The 18,452-nt window shown below is 46.1% G+C and overlaps 1 protein-coding gene across 23 annotated transcripts in view; it reads left to right on the top strand.

The window, feature by feature from the left end:
• Window positions 1-18,452, top strand: part of TNIK (TRAF2 and NCK interacting kinase) — a 403,607-nt gene that overhangs the window by 304,546 nt on the left and 80,609 nt on the right. For all 23 annotated transcript variants that reach the window (XM_081570916.1, XM_081570915.1, XM_081570911.1 and 20 more), the window contains one exon: window positions 2,397-2,601. In XM_081570916.1, the coding sequence (XP_081427042.1) occupies window positions 2,397-2,601 (205 nt within the window). The remainder of the gene's footprint in view (window positions 1-2,396; window positions 2,602-18,452) is intronic.

The following is an 18,452-nucleotide window of genomic DNA, read 5'->3' as shown; positions in this document are numbered from 1 at the left end:
AATTCTTTCCTTCCATCTGGATACTTAACATGTTGGCCACCCCCAGTTTAGCTGCATAAAGATGATGACTGCCAAGTAGTGATATGGAAAATGAACATTCTTATAAAGCAAAGGACCAAATGCTCTGCTTTCAGAGAAGTTGTACACTGTTTTTCCAAAGCTCACTCAGACAGACACGTCAGCCCTTCTGATCACTCTCCGTGGAGCTGAGACCCTTGTCTTAACTAATACTTGCTATATCACATGTTAGGAGTCACTTAGTGGGTGACCTAGCTGTCCCTTAACACTTCTGTAATTGTAACATGTCTATATATGACATTGAAGATTATCTTTCAAGTCCTGTTTCATGGGCACATCTAATTAATTTTCATGAAATCCTGAAAAGTAAAAAGGGACAGTGTTTATTTCATTATAGAAATGAGGTAACAACCGAATGCTGGCAACCAGGCCACACATGGAGTTAATGATTGGGTCAGTAATACAGCTCAGATCATCTGACGTTGATTCAACATCAGGTGATATTAGTAGATTGTCCTCATGTGCACAGGAGACTGGGTTCCCTAAGCCCTTCTTCCTTTGCACAGAGCATGTGACCATCATTTTGGGTTGGTTTAGAGTCCTACACAAAGGCTGTAGTTTTAAAGGAGACTTATTAGTAGGCTCCAAGCACTGTCTATGAACCAACCCTTTTTATGTCACTTTATCACAGTATCTTGGGCTTCCCAGGTGGCACTAGTGGTAAAGAACCTGCCTGCCAATGCAGGAGACGTAAGAGACGCAGGTTCAATCCCTGGGTCAGGAAGATCCCCTGGAGGAGGGCACAGCAGCCCACTCTAGTATTCTTGCCTGGAGAATCCCATGGACAGAGGAGCCTGGTGGGCTGCAGTTCATGGGATTGCAAAGTCAGACATGACTAAAGTGACTTAGGATGCACGCACACATGGCAGTATCTCACAGAGCTACCTGCTCTCTAAGACAGAATGATCCCCTTGTCAACCAAAAAAACCCACTCTTCCCCTGTCATTACCCACCCCAGTTTGCATCACCACCACAGCCCAGATGCCAAGAAAAAACCTGCAAGTCATCTCTCACTCCATACATTGAATCCATCAACAGGTTTTACTAACTCTGTCCCCAAAGGCTTCTCGCAGCCTCTGACCCCACCACTCCCACCTGATTAGTCTCCACCCTAGAGCCACTGCAGTAGCAGCCCAATGGGTGGCCTTGCTTGCCCTCATACACCTTGCAGAATAGCATCTACTGAGCAGCCACATGAATCTGATCCTGTTACTTTCCTGCTGATGAATGTTCCACACATGGTGTCCACAGCCTCCTGCTTTACCCTGTCTCCCCGTCTCTGCCCTCCTCTTATACCCTTCTTGCTTTAATTCACTCTGCTCTGGGAAGAGAGCTTGGGATTCAGTCCCCTACAAAGGCCACCCTTGTTGCCATGACAAGCCTCTAAACTTACTTTTCTTTCTGCCCGAAAGAGTCTTCCCTTACCTCTTCATGTTCAACATTTAGGGCTTAGCTCAACCATCACCTTCTAGGAGAGATCTTCCCTGATCTAAAAGAGAGCCTTCATCCACTCCCAAGCTCCCTGCCACTGTCTCTCTTAAAACTTACATTTTTTTGTCTTCTGTAGAGCCTATTAATATCTGAAATGATGTTATTTGTAGAATTTGTCTCTCTTCCCCACAAGAAAATAACTAGAGAGAATATGTTTAGTTGCTGCTGTATCCACTAGAGCCTATTGCAGTGCCTGCCACATAATAGGCATTCAGTGATTATTTAATCGATTTATCTCAAGAGGAAGCTGCCAGAAATATTAAAAAGATGAGGTCTGTTTGAACATTCCCCTCCTCCTGGCTGGGCTGCTGGGCAGAACCAAGGAGTCTGTAGCTTGCGTTCTAGGAGGTGAAGTGGTTGAGGATGTATCCATCTATGTAGAGCAGGCTCCCTCGCTGCTTCTGATTATTCATTTTTATTTGTTGGCTTAGTTCTTGCTTAATTCTTTCTTAAAAGTGAAAATAAACCAGTCTGGGACTCGGGGCTTGCGGTACTCAAAAAAGCTTTTTAGAAATAGAAGGTGAGGGAGGAGCTCTGTGGACCGTCCTGGAGAGAAGTGATGAACTCAAGAATGGGACAGCTCTATGGCGATGGAGACAGCCTCTGCCTGCAGTAATCACACTGAAGGGGAGGCTGGACTCGAGTTAGTTCCCTGGACTCTGTTTCTTTGCCGAGGTGAGCAGTGGAATTGATGGAGGCTCAGAGAGCCTCTCCCCAGCACAGGTGGGTCACGGTACCTGCCTGGCTCTCCTTCTCCATGGGGACCCCAGGGTAGCAATGACCCCACCTGAAGTGGCCCCTGATCTGTCTCTCTCTCCTGCCTACAGCTCCATTCTCAACCTGCCCGGGGAGTCGACACTGCGGCGGGACTTCCTGAGGCTCCAGCTGGCCAACAAGGAGCGGTCCGAGGCCCTGCGGCGGCAGCAGCTGGAACAGCAGCAGCGGGAGAATGAGGAGCACAAGCGGCAGCTGCTGGCCGAGCGCCAGAAGCGCATCGAGGAGCAGAAGGAGCAGCGGCGGCGGCTGGAGGAGGTGAGGACGTGCCCTGGTACCTGGGGTCCCTTCCTGGGTGTCCGCCGTGGCCCTCGGTCACCCTCCTGAGGCTGTAGCCTGCTTGCAGCACTCACACCTGAACTGCGAAGGAGGAGGTGGCCAAGGGCACTTAACCAGTGGGGGTGGTGTGACCTTGGTGTGGTCACATCAGAAAGACAGGTGAAGGGTTCAGCCCCTTTCAGTCTTACTCAGGTATCACCTTCTTAGTGAGACCTCCTTGACTCCCTCACTTAAACTCTCAGCCCCTCCCTCTATCATGTCCTGTCGCCCTTCCCTGTTGGATTTTTTTCTTATGTATCTCTCAATCACCTTCACACCTGTGTAGTCTATGTGTCATATGTCTGTCTCTCCCCACTAGAAAGTAAGCTCTTTGTGGACAGGATGTTTTATGCCTTTTCTATCTCTCTTTTTCTTTTCTTTTTATCACTGTGTATCTCAATATTATGTATCTAGATGTGTATGTGCTTAGTCATTCAGTTGTACCTGATTCTCCGAGACCTCATGGACTGTAGCCCTCCAGGCTCCTCTGTCAATGGCATTCTCCAGGCCAGAATACTGGAGTGGGTTGCTATTCCCTTCTCCAGTGGATCTTCCCAACCCAAGGCTCAAACCCAGGTCTCCCGCATTGCAGGCGGATTCCTTACCATCTGAGCCACCAGGGAAGCCCCATATATCTAGATATTAGTGTCTGAAACAGTACCCATTACATACTAGATGCCTCCTAAATATTTGTGGAATGAAGGAGCTAATATACGAGTGAATGAGTCAGTGATCAAGAGGTGGAAGATAGGCATTAATTAGAACACAGTGAACACAGAGATCAGGCAGAGAAGTGAAATGTCAAGTATGGAAAAGCAGGGCCTGCCTGCTGCTACTGCTACTCCTTTGTTACTGTTCTGAATGCTGGAGAAGGCATTTCACAAGTCCTTCCACACACACCTTGATATAGGTGTTCAACGCAAGGCAAGCCTTGCCAACACCCTGTGGCTCTCTCTTTCTAGAGAAGCATTCCTGTCCTGTAGCTGGTGGGCATGACTTGCCTTCACCAGCAGGTGTGAGGGAACTTGTACCACCAGCCATGGCTTATCCTGGGCCAGACTCTTCACATGTGGTCTTACAGATGTTCATTAAAGCCTCCTTCCAAGAACTTTGGTCCAGGGCCTCCTTCCTGTGCCAGGTAAATCAAAGTCTCTAGACAATTAGGAAGCTGAGCGACCACAGCTGTTGGGGAAGTTGGATGGCAGATGAAAGTTTCACCGAGTGCACAGTAATGGGGGAGTAATTTTACGGTTCTCCCAAACACCATCTTGCTCCTCATTAACAGTTGATTGCAATTCACTTGCTCTGTCGAGTGGCCACTGCAGTCAGAGGGTGGTGAATTGCAGACTCCGGGAGCAGGTTGCTTTTTAAATGGTACATCCAGGTCCAGCCTTCCTGGCTTAAATCAGTGAGGGCCTCCGTACCGGTTTGCAATAAATCCCATCAACCTCACTATGTCCCTGGAGTGTTAATATGCAGACCAGCAACACCCAACAGTTCCGATGATTGAATGACTTCTGTGTGCCAAACACTGGGTGAAATGCTTTGCTTAACCCAGGATCTCATCACCTACTATCACCTCTTTATATGTATCTTGATCTCTTGTGCAAGGAGCACATATCTCTGTTTAATGAAGGAAAAACTGAGGTTCAAAGAGGAGAAGTCATTGGTCCCATGTCTCAGAGCCAGGAAGTACAAAGTCAGGATTCACACCCAGGTCTCCCTGCTTTCCATAGCCATGCAGGCCCTGAAGCAGTAGGTATGGAATGTAATCAGAGCCTTGAACTGTGATCTGCACAACTGAACCTTGTAAGCATCTGCCCACAGCAGCAGGCAAATGAAGCTCTTTCCAATCTAAGTAAGTCTAGGATGTTGTCGGCATGATGCGCACTCAGCCCATGAGAGGTTTGAAGGTCACCTACCGTTCTCTGTTCTCAGAACTACACTGTGGTAGACAGAGGTGCTATCGTGCTCAGGGGCGAATGCCTTCAAAGGAGACAGCTAGGGCAGGGCGAAGGGAAGTGTGGGTGTTAATTAGCCAGCTCTCAGAAGTGAAATACAAAGTGGGAAAGTAGAGGTGCCTGCATCACCCCCGGTTACTCTCTTGGGCACACACTGAAATTCTCAGACAGGTCTTTGCAGCCACGCCTCGGTATCACCTCCTTCCACCCACTCAGGCAGGCTGCAGCCTCTTGTAGAGGCTTCCAGCCCAGCAGTGCACCATTTCCTTCAGTCTCTTGAGTCTCCAGAGGGCCAAGGGCTGCTGCTGTTTGGATCCAAGACTTTCTCCTCCTGACTTCTAATCGAACCTTTCTCCTGAGCCCAGCAGTGCTCCCCAGTCCTGCCTTTCCTGCTTCTTTCCTGGCTTGTGGTTTATTCCTTCCAAGAGCATTTACCAAGGCCTTCATCTCATTGGAGCATCACACTCTGAAAATCTTGACCATTTGCCTTTACCCTGTCTGGCCAAAGAGCTCCTTACCTAGTGATTTGCTACACTTAGTCTCAGGCTAAAGGCATTTGGGCTTCCCAGGTGGTGCTACTGGTAAAGAACCCACTTGCCAATGCAGGAGATGCAAGAGACATGGGTTCGATCCCTGGGTTGGGAAGATCCCCTGGAGGAAATGGCAACCCGCTCCAGTATTCTTGCCTGGAAAATTCCAAAGGTAGAGGAGCCTGACAGTCTAAGTCCATAGGGCTGCAAAGAACCAGACACAACTGAGCACAAAGGCATTTACCATTTAACTTAGAAAGTCCCCATTGTCATCCCATAAAACATTCAACATAGTCAAGAAGGCAGACATGTACATGTGTATGTACACACACACACATCTAGATTTTCTTCTTTTTTAAAAATTTTTACACAAGAACTCTTGGCCTTTGAACCTAGATCCTCAGTTGGCACAAAATCTTTTCAGAGAATGCATCATATTATTTTGTTTTAGATTTTCTTCCTTTCATACTTCTTATGATTTATTTAACATTATATATATATTTTTCTTTTCATCAAGCTGTAGAATGACAATTCCTAACAATTCAGTTCAGTTCAGTCACTCAGTTGTGTCTGACTCTTTGTGACCCCATGAACCGCAGCACGCCAGGCCTCCCTGTCCATCACCAACTCCCGGAGTCCATACAAACCCATGTCCATTGAGTCGGTGATGCCATCCAACCATCTCATCCTCTGTCGTCCCCTTCTCCTCCTGCCCTCAATCTTTCCCAGCATCAAGGTTCTTTTCAAATGAGTCAGCTCTTCCATCAGGTGGCCAAAGTATTGGAGTTTCAGCTTCAACATCAGTCCTTCCAATGAATATTCAGGACTGATTTCCTTTAGGATGGATTGGTTGGATCTCCTTGCAGTCCAAGGGACTCAAGAGTCTTCTCCAACACCACAGTTCAAAAGCATCAATTCTTTGGTGCTCAGCTTTCTTTATAGTCCAACTATCACATCCACACATGACCACTGGAAAAACCGTAGCCTTGACTAGACGGACCTTTGTTGACAAAGTAATGTCTCTGCTTTTAAATATGCTGTCTAGGTTGGTCATAACTTTCCTTCCAAGGAGTAAGCATCTTTTAATTTCATGGCTGCAATCACCATCTGCAGTGATTTTGGAGCCTCCCAAAATAAAGTCTGACACTGTTTCCATTGTTTCCCCATCTATTTCCCATGAAGTGATGGGACTGGATGCCATGATGTTAGTTTTCTGAATGTTGGGCTTTAAGCCAACATTTTCACTCTCCTCTTTCACTTTCATCAAGAGGCTCTTTAGTTCTTCTTCACTTTCTGCCCTAAGGATTATAAAGCACTTAACCATAGGACAGGGACTCTGTCCAGTACTTCATGTGAGTTGTTTCATATAATCTTCACAATAATTGCCCTATTTAAAGATAAAGTAGCTGAGTCTCAGAGAGGTTAACAACTTGCTAACAGTCACACAGCTTGAGACAAAACCAGGTTTCAAACCCAGTGGATTGGACTCCAGAGCCCAGCCACTGTCACTGTGTCTGTCCTGCCTCTCCCCTGGTAAGCCAGGGTCAGTGTGGTTTTCCATAGTCTTCTCCTGGCCCCAGCTTCTGTGGTCTTTTACTCTGAGAATTTAAGGATCTCTGAGCAAGGTCAAAGAAGCTGTGCCCAGTAGGTTCTCATCTTCGAACTAGATTCTGTCTCTGAGTCTCCCAGTCAGAGCTCCTGCCAAGGCCTCCTTGTGTCTGTTCTTTTGCTGCATTTTCTGGAGCCTCTAATGGATGCAAGGCAAAGTTTAGACTCAGTGGAGCACAGCTTCCAGAGGGGCACACCTTCTATGTCCCTGCAGATACGGAAGGCGTGCGTGGCAATACTTTGCTTTGGGCAGCCACGTCCACACGCCCCAGCTTCTCACCAGAATCAGAAATGCTTGTGACCACAAGGGATCAAGAGATTATACCGCCTTTATCTTTTGATCCTTTATCTTACCCCTGTTGCTCAATAGAGAAAAAAGGAAATGCTAAATACTCAGATGGCCGTAAGTTCTGAACCCCTAAGTAATGACTGTCCCTACCGCCAGGACTTCTCTCCTGCCTCCTCACCTGCTGGATCCCATCCACACCTGCTGCCCTGCCCTGATGACCACTCTGTTCTGGTTCTGAGTAGGAACTCATACCATGTGGTCACAGAGAAGCAGCCAAAGTCCGTAGTTAGGCTTGTGAATTTCACTTCATCGTGAGTCAGGTGGCCTTGTGCTGGCATCCTGTAATATACATTCCCTTTTCCAAATAAAGGCCCTTCAGACACCTCATTTGGGCTTCCCAGGTGGCACAGTGGTAAAGAACCTGCCCGCCAATGCAGGAAACACAGTTTTGATCCTTGGGTCAGGAAGATCCCCTGGAGTAGGAAATGGCCACCCACTCCAGTATTTTTGGCTGGTAAATTCCATGGACAGAGGAGCCTGGTGGGCTTAGTCCAGGCAGTCTCAAAGAGTCTAACACAGCTGAACCACTGAGCAGGCACACAGACAACCCTTTGGTGACGTGAGGCTATGTAGGTTGTACCCTTCGACTTCCAAAGTGATTTCAAATGTCACCTCTGACCAGAGGTTTCTAAGGAATCCCTGCCTGTCCTTTGCTATTTATAGGTAAGCATGTGGGTGGCTAGGATCTAAATCAGGATCTGTGTATTCTTAGAAGGACTTTGACTGTACACTGAATTGTGATCATTTATCAGCTTCATGAAAAGGACGTGGCTTCAGGCCAGTTAAATGGTAGGCACACAACTCCTCTTTGACCAATAATAAAGTGCAATTTATAACTAAGTTCCAGGAATTGGATTAAACCTAGCTAAGCTGAATGAGCCCATCAATAATGAGAAAAAGCACATAGAGGGCTTCCTCTATCTTTACTCAGTTCAATAAAAATTTCTGATTCTTGGCTTAGACAATGAACAACTTTTCATAGAGTCAGAGTCCAGGAATCAGGACCTTGAGGTATTGGGGTGCCTACTCTGGTCATCTTTTCAGACTAACCTTGGGAAGATGATTTATGATGCTTGATTCTTCTCAAGAGTTTTGAAATGATATTCATAATTACTATATATATTTTTCAACTTGCTGAGAGCCTTCTATACCCTCATTCTGGGGAGAGTATCTTTCAGTCACAGAAATTAATGACACTGACCCCAAGAGCACCAACCTACTCCATGGTAGTAAGTTTTAATCTTTAAGTCACCTAGATCTCATTTGGTGCCTCAAGGCCATAGTGACATCAACCAGTTATAAAAACAAGCTGGAAGATATTATATCACTATGGTTCCATCACCAGGAAAAAAAAAATTAAATACAACAAATATCTCATTGTCCAATAATAGTTGGGCACTGACATACTAAATGAGAGCCTAGAGTCTAAAATTCCCTATAAGCCTCTAACTTTTTTATTATGAGTGCCTGGGGCTTTTAGGGCTTACCTGGTGGCTCAGACAGTAAAGAAACCACCTGCAATGCGGGAGACCTGGGTTCGATTCCTGGGTTGGGAAGATCCCTGGAGGAGGGCATGGCAACCCACTCCAGTATTCTTGCCTAGAGAATCCCTATGGACAGAGGAGCCTGACAGGCTACAGTCCATGGGGTCACAAAGAGTTGGACACAACTGAGTGACAAAGCACACAATATGGGGCTTTTAGGGACTATAGACTCAAATATTTCTTTGTTTAAGCTTGCAGTTGAATTAAAACTTTTTTAATTCAAGTGACTGCCTATTCTTACAGGCAGTGACTTGATACATTTAGTGAATGCTTAGCTCCACTGTGCAGACAACCATGCTAGACATTGGGAATGGCCTGTTCTTGTACAGGTGAGATCTGTGAGGGAGACTGGCATTAGGCAAATAACCATCCAACTAACCATTCATGACCATTTGCCAGATCGCTATGGTAGAAAAGTATAATGTGGTAAGGGAGCAGGCCGCAGGGGTGGGAGCCTAGACTGGTGTGGAGGCCTGTCGGTCAGTATCCAGCCGAAGGCATTGAGGGGCATGCAGAGATGCTAGGGAGGGAAGCCAAGGCACAGTGTTGCTGGGCTTCATAAGCCTGCTTAAGGAATGTCATATTTTGCTCTAAGAATAGTGGGAAGTCGTTGACGTATTTCAACCAAGGGGATATAATCGAATCTGCGTTTTTAAAGTGAAACTTCAGCTGCTACAAGGAAAGTGATTGGGAGGAAGTAGCAGTGGATAGGAGAGACTGGTTCACCCAGGCCAGAGAGGGCTGTGCTTTTAGGTGGATGTGGTTGGTGGAGATGGAGTAAAGAGATGGAGAGGTGGAGGAGGATGGATGGTGGAGATGGAGATGGGCATATTTGAGAGAGATGGAGCGTATAGATTGTGCAGGACGTGGTGATTGATCACATGTCTTCCATGAAGGAGGGCGGTGGTCACAGAAGGTTCCCCAGTGTCAGGCTGGAGCATTCAAATAGAGGACTGGGTTTGGGTGCAGAGGATGAGATCAGTTTGGAATGTAGTAAGTTACACCAGTAAGTTAAAGATTTATCTGGGCCTTCCTGGTGGCTCAGTGGTAAAGAATCCACCTACCCATGCAGGAAACACAGCTTTGCTCCCTGGTCCAGGAGGATCCCACTTGCTGCAGAACAACTAAGCCCATGCACCACAACTATTGAGCCTGTGCTCTAGAGCCTGAGAACTGCAACTCCTGAGCTCACATGCCACAACTACTGAAGCCTGTGTGCCCTAGCGCCTGTGCTCCACAAGAGAAGCCACCGCAGTGAGAAGCCTGCACAACTACAGAATAGCCTAGCCGCGACTCACTGTAACTGGAGAAAAGCCCATGCAGCAACGAAGATCCTGCACAGCCAAAAATAAATACATAAGCCAATAAAAAGTTTTAAAAACAGATATGTATGGGGCAGCCAGTGGCGATACCAAGGATGCAATTGGATTATACAGATAGAGCCATAGAAGAAGGATCAATAATGGGGAGAGAAATGGGAATTACTGGTTTATGGTCATGGAAGTAGACATTGAGAGGATGAGAGTCTGGGAACTAAATTCTCTGAGGACTAGAGTAGAGCAGGAGAATTGAGCACAGAAGACCAATGAAGACGTAGGTTTGATGTTGTTGCTGCTGTTGCTGCTGCTGCTGCTAAGTCACTTCAGTCGTGTCCAACTCTGTGCGACCCCAGGGACCACAGCCTACCAGGCTCCTCTGTCCATGGGATTTTCTAGGCAAGAGTACTGGAGTGGGTTGCCATTGCCTTCTTCGATGTTGTTGCAGAGAAAACCAAATATTCAAGTGGAGAATCGAGTTATAGGGCCAGCTCTTCAGAATGCTGACCAAAGTAGTGAGCCAACAGCATCTCTTCATTTCAGTGACAAATAGGACATCCAAAATATAGTTTTGGTGTAGTCCTCTCTTGAAAACACAGCCGCTTCCTCTCTGCTTTGGGGGAAGGGAAGCAACCTGCTCGGCAAGGCAGAAGGTCTGGATTTGGGCCACTGTGTGCCACCTGCTTGCCCGGGCAGCTTTCTGGTCCCCACAGAGCTTACTGAGCCCTACAGGGAGGCTCCTAACAAAGTGTGTTCCCACCACCAAACCTGTTGTGAGGATTCACCAGGAAAATGGTTTTGAAAGACTTGGCTTTATCAACCAGCAAGAGTCAGGAAGATTCCTTAGAGGAGGTCATGGCTAACCAGTCCAATATTCTTGCCTGGAGAATCTCATGGACAGAGGAGCCTGGCGGACTACAGTCCATGGGGTCGCAAAGAGTTGGACATGATTGAGTGACTCAGCACACACGCAAAAACTAGACAGATCTCACGCTCAATGGACTCGTCGAATCCGGGTTAAACGTGGCTAACAGGCACCATCTCATGCTTCCATTCGGAGAACCTATCATAATTACCTGCTTGTCCATTGTGGTCAGATTTGCTCACATCATCTCTCAGTATTCACTTTCACTCAGGTGACTAGGCCAGCCTCACAGAAGCTGTGGCAGCTGGAGCCCCAGTCCAGGAAAGCCGCTGGTGGGAGAGGTTACTCTTTGGGACCTAAGTAGTTTCTCCCAGATGCTTTCAGACCAAAAAGAGGGAAGGGGAACCAGGGGGGAGTTACATGTCTCTTTAAGAGTCAGTGAGCAACAATCCTGCCAAGGGAAGCTTCTTTGAGAAGAGCATTTGGGGAACTTCTGTTGAGGATAGTATTTTGGCTGATGTTTGCTTCCATTTATATGTAAGTTCTTGAACTTTCCTGTGCCTTTCCGTTTCCTTGCCTGTAAAACTAGAAATAACAACAGCATTTACCTCTCAGGCCTGTTGTAAAGACTAAATGAGTCTAGAATAGCAGCAACACCTAGCACTTATTCAATAAATATTAGCTGTTAGTATTACTGGAGTGCATGCCTTTGGCTGAAGTCTGAGATATAATTTCCAAAAGTGTATTCTTTTATGTGCAGCAGTAAAACCTTCTTGAGTTTATTAAAATAAATGTACTGACAGGTAAACTTTTATTCATACATTGGAAAGAATATCTGTTATAATACTAGGAATGATTTGGTTATGTTCATTAGAAGAAAAAAAAAAATAATCCACTTTTTAACTGACTGGCTAGCAGATTAGTGTAGGGGCAAAGTACGCTGGCTTTGAAGATGTGGAGACCAAGATTTCATTCTAGCTGTGTGACCTTGGGCAAAATACTTGGCCTCTCTGACCCTCAGCTTCCTTATATACACAATTGAGATACTATTCACTTGGTAGGATTGTTGAGAAGTAGCTGGAATCTTAGGTAAAGAAGGGTTGGCACGATGCCTGACAGAAGAACAGATTGACGTTGTTGGGTGAATATTTTATTGTCATTTTGCAACTGGTGATTTCAGAGTTGTTATTTTTGTTGTTGTTGTTTGGTTTTAAGGGTTTTCTGAATAGCATTTTCCATTGCCTGTCGTCCTTCGTTCTTTAATATACCTTCCCCATTTACTTTTCCATCCCTTTTTGAGGGCTCTTCTCTGAGAGCACCCCTCTTGTTGATTGGCCAGGGTCTGCCTCTACTGTTAACATAGCTGGCATCCTGGATATCCAGTGCCAGCACACAGCCCACTCTTCAGCCTTCTGAATATACCTCATCTTGCAGGCTCAGCTGTCACCCTGGAAGGTCTCCTTCTTAGCCAACCCTCAGAGAACCTTCTCCTGGGGAAACTCTGCTTTGTGATGGAGTCTCATCAGTATTTCTTGCTGTCACTTCCAACACTGTGTAATTACAGTCCCATCGTTGCCACCAGTGACTGCACCAGGTCTCACCTCCTACCAGTACCTAAACAAAACACCTGAAGAGGTAGAGGTCCGGTGATGCTTGAATAGTAAGCTTCTGGGCCCTAGGGACACAGCACTTTGGGAGGGACCCTGTTGCTAGAAAGAAAGAAACAGGACAGTAAAGGATATGGTAAGAGATTACCCCGGGGGACTTCACTGGCGGTCCAGTAGTTGAGACTTCGCCTTCCAATGCAGGGGGTGCAGGTTCGATACCTGGTCGGGGAGGTAAGATCCCACATGCCTCAGGACCAAAAAGTCAAAACATAAAACAGAAGCAATATTGTAACAAATTCAATAAAGACTTTAAAAATGGCCTACATCAAAAAAAAAGAAAAGCGAGACAGAGGGTTTCCTGGGTTTGAATCCTGGTTCTGCCACTTTTGTGATATTGGGCAAGACATGACTTCTTTACGTGTCAGTTTCCAACTTTATGTAGTTGTTTATTCACTCAGTCGTGTCCGACTCTTTGCGACCCTATGGACTGTAGCCCACCAGGCTCCTCTGTCCATGAGGTTCTCTAGGCAGGAATACTGAAGTGAGTTGCTATTTCCTCCTCCAGAGGATCTTCCCCACCCAAGGATCAAACCCAGATCTCTTACATCTCCTGCATCGCAGGCATATTCTTTACCACTGAGCCCCCGGGGAAGCCTTGCACATTTATAAAATGGGACAGTAACAGTTTTGAGGGTTAAACGAGGTACTACATACAAAGCTCTTAGAACAGTCCCTGGCACCAAGTAAGTACCTGAATGAATAATCAAGAAAAGAGCTGCGCATATAGGGGAATGGTTTTCTTTCCTATCATCTGTCTGCCTACTGTGGCTGCTCCGAGTCATCTCTCTTCCAGGTGAGGGCTCACAGCCCACTGTGGCCTGAGCGGGCAGGAGACAGGGATTGCTGCATTCCTACCCACGGGCCACAATCCCAGGCCCTCCACCGGAAGAAAGCACCGTGAACAAGAATAAGTCTCCCATTTTGGGACCTGGAGTGTTAACTCGCTGGCACTGCTGAGAAGCTGCCTTTAATTCACTTAATCATGAGCTGTAGGTACCCTAATGAGGGCTGCGAGCCACAGCCGCGGCTGGGGGCCAGAGCAGCCCTTTCTTCCTGGACGCTGTTAGCATCAGCATGAAGATTGAACGCTTTCTAGCTGGGCTTTTGCCCTGTTATTTCACAAACTGAACAGATATTATGAAACAGCTGGGAGTCAGGCTGGCAAAGTGGATGCTTACTGCCTGGGGCAGGGCCTGCCCACTGCCTCTGACGGGCTTCCGCATCACACGTGCATGTCATTCAGGCACGTGCTTCAGGATGCTGTAGGAATGAGTGCAGGAAACCCTACTTTCCGATGGATCCCAGAATGATTCCCTATTCTGACTTACTTGCCATGATTGCAGCAGTCTGGGTTTGTCTGCTTTGTCACCTAGTTCCTGTGATGGAAGGGGTCGCCTGACCAGGTGAGGAAGTTGGGCTGCCATTTCTGGTCTGCAGCTTAAAATGCTACTCATATTTGAAATCCTTTTGTTCAGACTTCTTCCTACATTTTCAAGGAATGGGAAGGATATGTAATACTTTATAGTTATAGCATTTCATGTGTGGTCAGTCGTTTAAGTCATGTCCAGCTCTTTGCGACTCTTATGGACTGTAGCCTGTCAAGCTCCTCTGAGATTCTCCAAGCAAGAATACTGGAGTAGGTTGCCAAACCCTTCTCCAGGGGATCTTCCCGAGCCTGGGATCAAACCTGCGTGTCCTGTGTCTTCTGCATGGCAGGCGGATTCTTTATTGCTGAACCACCAGGGAAGCCCATAGCATTTCATACCGGGGGTTGGGGGGTGGGAGAAACATCATTAAGCAGTTTCTGGCCCTTGGTATAGCTAGGGCAGCTTAGAGGGATGTTAGCTGCTGCTGCTAAGTCACTTCCTTTTAAACCACAGGGAGGAATGGACATTACAGCAGCCTTGCATTGTCCAGGGTCTTCATGGAATCTCTCTTAAATCTACTTTGCATCTCTTGTGTTTCACAATCATTATTCTTAGTTGTTCCCAATCATATAACTATGAAAAAATAGTTTCAAAGAAAGTATTATATCATATGACATTTAAATCCAATTGTTTTCGTTTCACTCTTATATTCTTCAGTCAATGAGCAGTTTCAAAAACTCAGAAAGGTTGGGGAACATGAAGAACCTCAAAAGTGGTCTAAGCCAGTTCTCTCAAAGCAAGAGACCCTTTGACAGTACTCATCACAGTCATTTAACCTGTTTAGTGTATCATCTCTGCTTTTATTTTCAGAGGCTTGAGGTGGCCTATTCTATTTTTTAACAACTCCTACTGTTAGAAAATGTATCCTGTTATTGATTCAAATCCTTGTGCTATCCCTGCATTAAAACAGAGTATACCAAACAAAACTCAAATGGCTTCCACATCAGCCCCAGAAATGTTGAAGGCAATGGTAGTTGCCATCTTGCCCAAATGTCACCAGTTCCTGCAACCTTTCTCCATATGATATAATTTAGCACATTCACCAGTATCCCAGATGAGCAGCAGTGACCCTCTCTATAGACATTGTATTAATAAACTGGTGTATAATGGGCTTCTTTTCATAGGCTTCAATATGAGAGTCTCATGTTAAGTCTTCAGAATGACGGTTGCAGCAGAAATTTGAGAGTTACATCTGCACTTGTACACTGACTTTTACACTAACCTACAGAGTCATAGGTACCCAGGGTGTCCACTGGGCCATCTTGTTCCTCTATATGAAACCCAGGAAAACCCAAGTAGAGAGTCTCCCCAAAGAAACTGCAGCTCAAAGGTAATAGGAGCTCCTGAAATAATCACACTGACCAGCATCCAGAGAGACAGTACCAAAATTCTTCATGAAGCCTTCTCGAAGCTCAGTCTGCTTAGAACTTTGGTTCTCCGTTCTACATGCTTAAAGACAAGTTTGGCACATATATGCTCATACAGTGTTTAGCCATGAGGCTGCCTACTGATCAAAAGCTGGCTGGAAAGTGAAAGGAAGAGTTTCATGTAGGCTGTTAATCTTCCAGGAAAGTTCTAAATGAGTAGGTTGGATGGTTTATCTTTAATAGTGTATAGTAGATATAAGATTTCCCTGGTGGCTCAGATGGTAAAGCATCTGTCTACAATGCGGGAGACCCAAGTTCAATCCCTGGGTCGGAAAGATCCTCTGGAGAAGGAAATGGCAACCCACTCCAGTACTCTTCCCTGGAAAAATCCCGTAGACAGAGAAGCCTGGCAGGCTACAGTCCATAGGTTGCAAAGAGTCGGACACGACTGAGCAATTTCACTCACTCATTCACTCAGTAGATATAAAAAGAAAAGAATCAGGTATATCTAGTTGGACTAGTTTTCTCAATGGTTCTCTGATTGCTGTTTCTGTGTGGAAAAGATGGAAAATGGCCACTTGAGAAACCATTCATACAACCAACATCCTTCACTTTGTATATGTAGGTGTCTTCACCATAGATGTCTTTCATATCTGTAGAGGCAACATCTCAAAGAGCCAGATGCAGAGTGTAGACCTGGCTTTGCACTACCAGCTGAGGGAGCTTGGGCAAGACATTGGCCTGTGTGTGCCTCGGTTTCCTTATCTGTCAAGTGGGGATAATGATGGTAGTATGTGCCTAAAAGGTTGTGGTGAGAACTAAATGAGTGACTATGAGTGAAGGGCTTAGGACAGTGCCTGGCATCATAGGATGCTCTACAAAACCGTTTGTTCTTATCGTGAATAATTATTATTCTTTGTTGTGATTCCGATTACTTTGTTGTATAGTGAACTTGGAGTTGGCAGACTACTTCATCATCACTCTCACAACTGTCCTATAAAAAAAGGCTTGGAATCCCAGAGTCAGTTGCAAGGAATCAGGCCTTTTCCCCTGCAGTAGATGGTATGCAGTGGTCTTTACAAAACAGCAACGTTCACAAATGTTAAAGTGGGCAAGTGGAATGCCCGGAAGCTTGATCCCTCTCGTCACAAGTGCTGCTCCTGCCAACTTTACACAGAACAGTCCTATTTAAGCAAGGCGGCATGTATGCCCTGTGGTCAACTCAAAAGACCACGCTGGAGCCTTTCATTTTGAGTGTCTTTGAACCGAGAGCCCCTGTGTCTAGGGGATGGTTTGAGGTACTTCCCAAGGAGCCTGACTTGATCCTGCACCGGCTGTTGTGCTGTCCTCTGGAGGCCACCTCTGGTCTTCCACAGTCAGTAGGGTCCCCTCTCACCACTTCCAGGGAGTCACCCAGGATGAAAAGAGTGGAGGTCTCCAAGAGCAGGCAGAATTCTGCTTTGCCTCATTTCTCATTCTAAATTAGTCAATTTTTACTTTGCAATGTAGCACATTCTTGCTTAGACTCTTTGAATGAAACAAACATGTATGATCACCTAATCTGCCCCCTCATTGAAGATGTAGGTTAAGGTGATTCACTCAAGGTCATACAGCATCCACTCATTCATTAAACAAATATTTACTGTGACTGGGTGGTCTGCAGTGTTTGCCTTAATATCGGTGGCAGAGCAGGACTGGAATCTAGTCTTCCTATTTCTGATCCGGCATTCTTTCCCCCAAGTCCTGTGGCCTCTCATAACTACTCTCTTCCCCGCAATGATCTGTCTCTTTGCAGCTATGGGATATTAATTCTCAAATGTGGATGTTACTTCTGAGTCTGTATAATGGGAAACATGATATGTGTAAAAGATAGAAGGTCCAAAAACCTGTACACAAAGGCATCGTGTTTTCCCCAAATCTACCAGAATGTCATAAGAATCAAACTCAGATTCAACCTGAACATTCAGTAAGTAGAAAAGCAGTGAGATATCCTATCTTGATTGGATACATCTCCAATGGATAGAGTATTCTTTCAGGTACTAGGGATCAGGAGATAGGGCGTAGAGGGAAAGGATGTGGAGTAAGACTGCCTTGGGCTTGCTTGGAGGTGCCACCATTTTCCAGCTGTGTGACATGGAACAGTATATTTCTCTAAGCTTCACTTTGATTCCCTGAGTCTTATTCTCTTATTTTATTTTTCTTCCTTTCTCTAGGATGGAAAATAAATCCCATGCCAGTGCCCATCATGGGTGGCTCTTTTTAGAAAAGCATTCCAAGCCTCACCTATACTCAGCATAAAAGAATATTCTGGCCCAGGAGGGCATCATAGGGTGAAGGAGTGGCCTGAGGTTCCGGGAGCCTGTCTCCTTTTCTCTTGCTGCTCCATATATAGTATGTAAGACGACAGACATCAATGGTATCAGACCCTTTATGGGATATAGTAGGAAGTAAAAACTGGAGTACATCAGAGACCCTGTCCACAATCTATATTGTGGAGTAGTTGAGACATCTCAAATAACCATAACATAAGGTACAGTGTGCTCTAAACTATAAGTATTGATAAGAATAGAAATCCCTCCCCAAATTAAGATGGTACTATTATTGTTGTTTAGTTGCTCAGTCTTATCCAACTCTTTGCAACCCCGTGGACTGTAGCCCGCCACGCTTCTCTGTCCATGGGATCTCCCAGACAGGAATACTGGAGTGGATTGCCATTTCCTTCTCCAGAGGATCTTCCCACCCCAGGGATTGAACCTGCATCTCCTGCATTGGTGTGCGTGCGTGCTAAGTCACGCAGGCAGATTCTTTACCACTGGGCCACCAAATGGTACTGTACTGTCTTCTTTTGCCCTGAGTTTCATACTTGGTTCAGTTCAACAAAATCTCTGTACCGGCCAGGTGCCAGGCCCCCGGTGAGGGGCTGGGGCAGTCCAGTGGGGATCAAACACAGGCCTTGCCCTCAATTGCTGCTTCCAGCAAGAGTCCTCAGATCTTTGTAAAGCTGTCTGCTGGAGGCCAGGGACTTGGTCTTTCTTGGACCTGTGTTGGTGTGTCCTCTCAAACTGTCCCACAGCCGGGAGGAGAGGGCGCATTTTTCCTGGAAAGGCGTTAACATTGAGGCATGGTAGCTGGAATTGGCACGGTGCCTTCGGAAGGT

The sequence above is a fragment of the Giraffa tippelskirchi genome, chromosome 2 (genome assembly GCF_054371585.1).
Source record: "Giraffa tippelskirchi isolate mGirTip1 chromosome 2, T2T-mGirTip1v1.2.pri, whole genome shotgun sequence".
NCBI classification, from domain to species: Eukaryota; Metazoa; Chordata; class Mammalia; order Artiodactyla; family Giraffidae; genus Giraffa; species Giraffa tippelskirchi.
The sequence above is the reverse complement of the archived record's forward strand: the minus strand, read 5'-3'. Positions and strand labels throughout refer to the sequence as shown.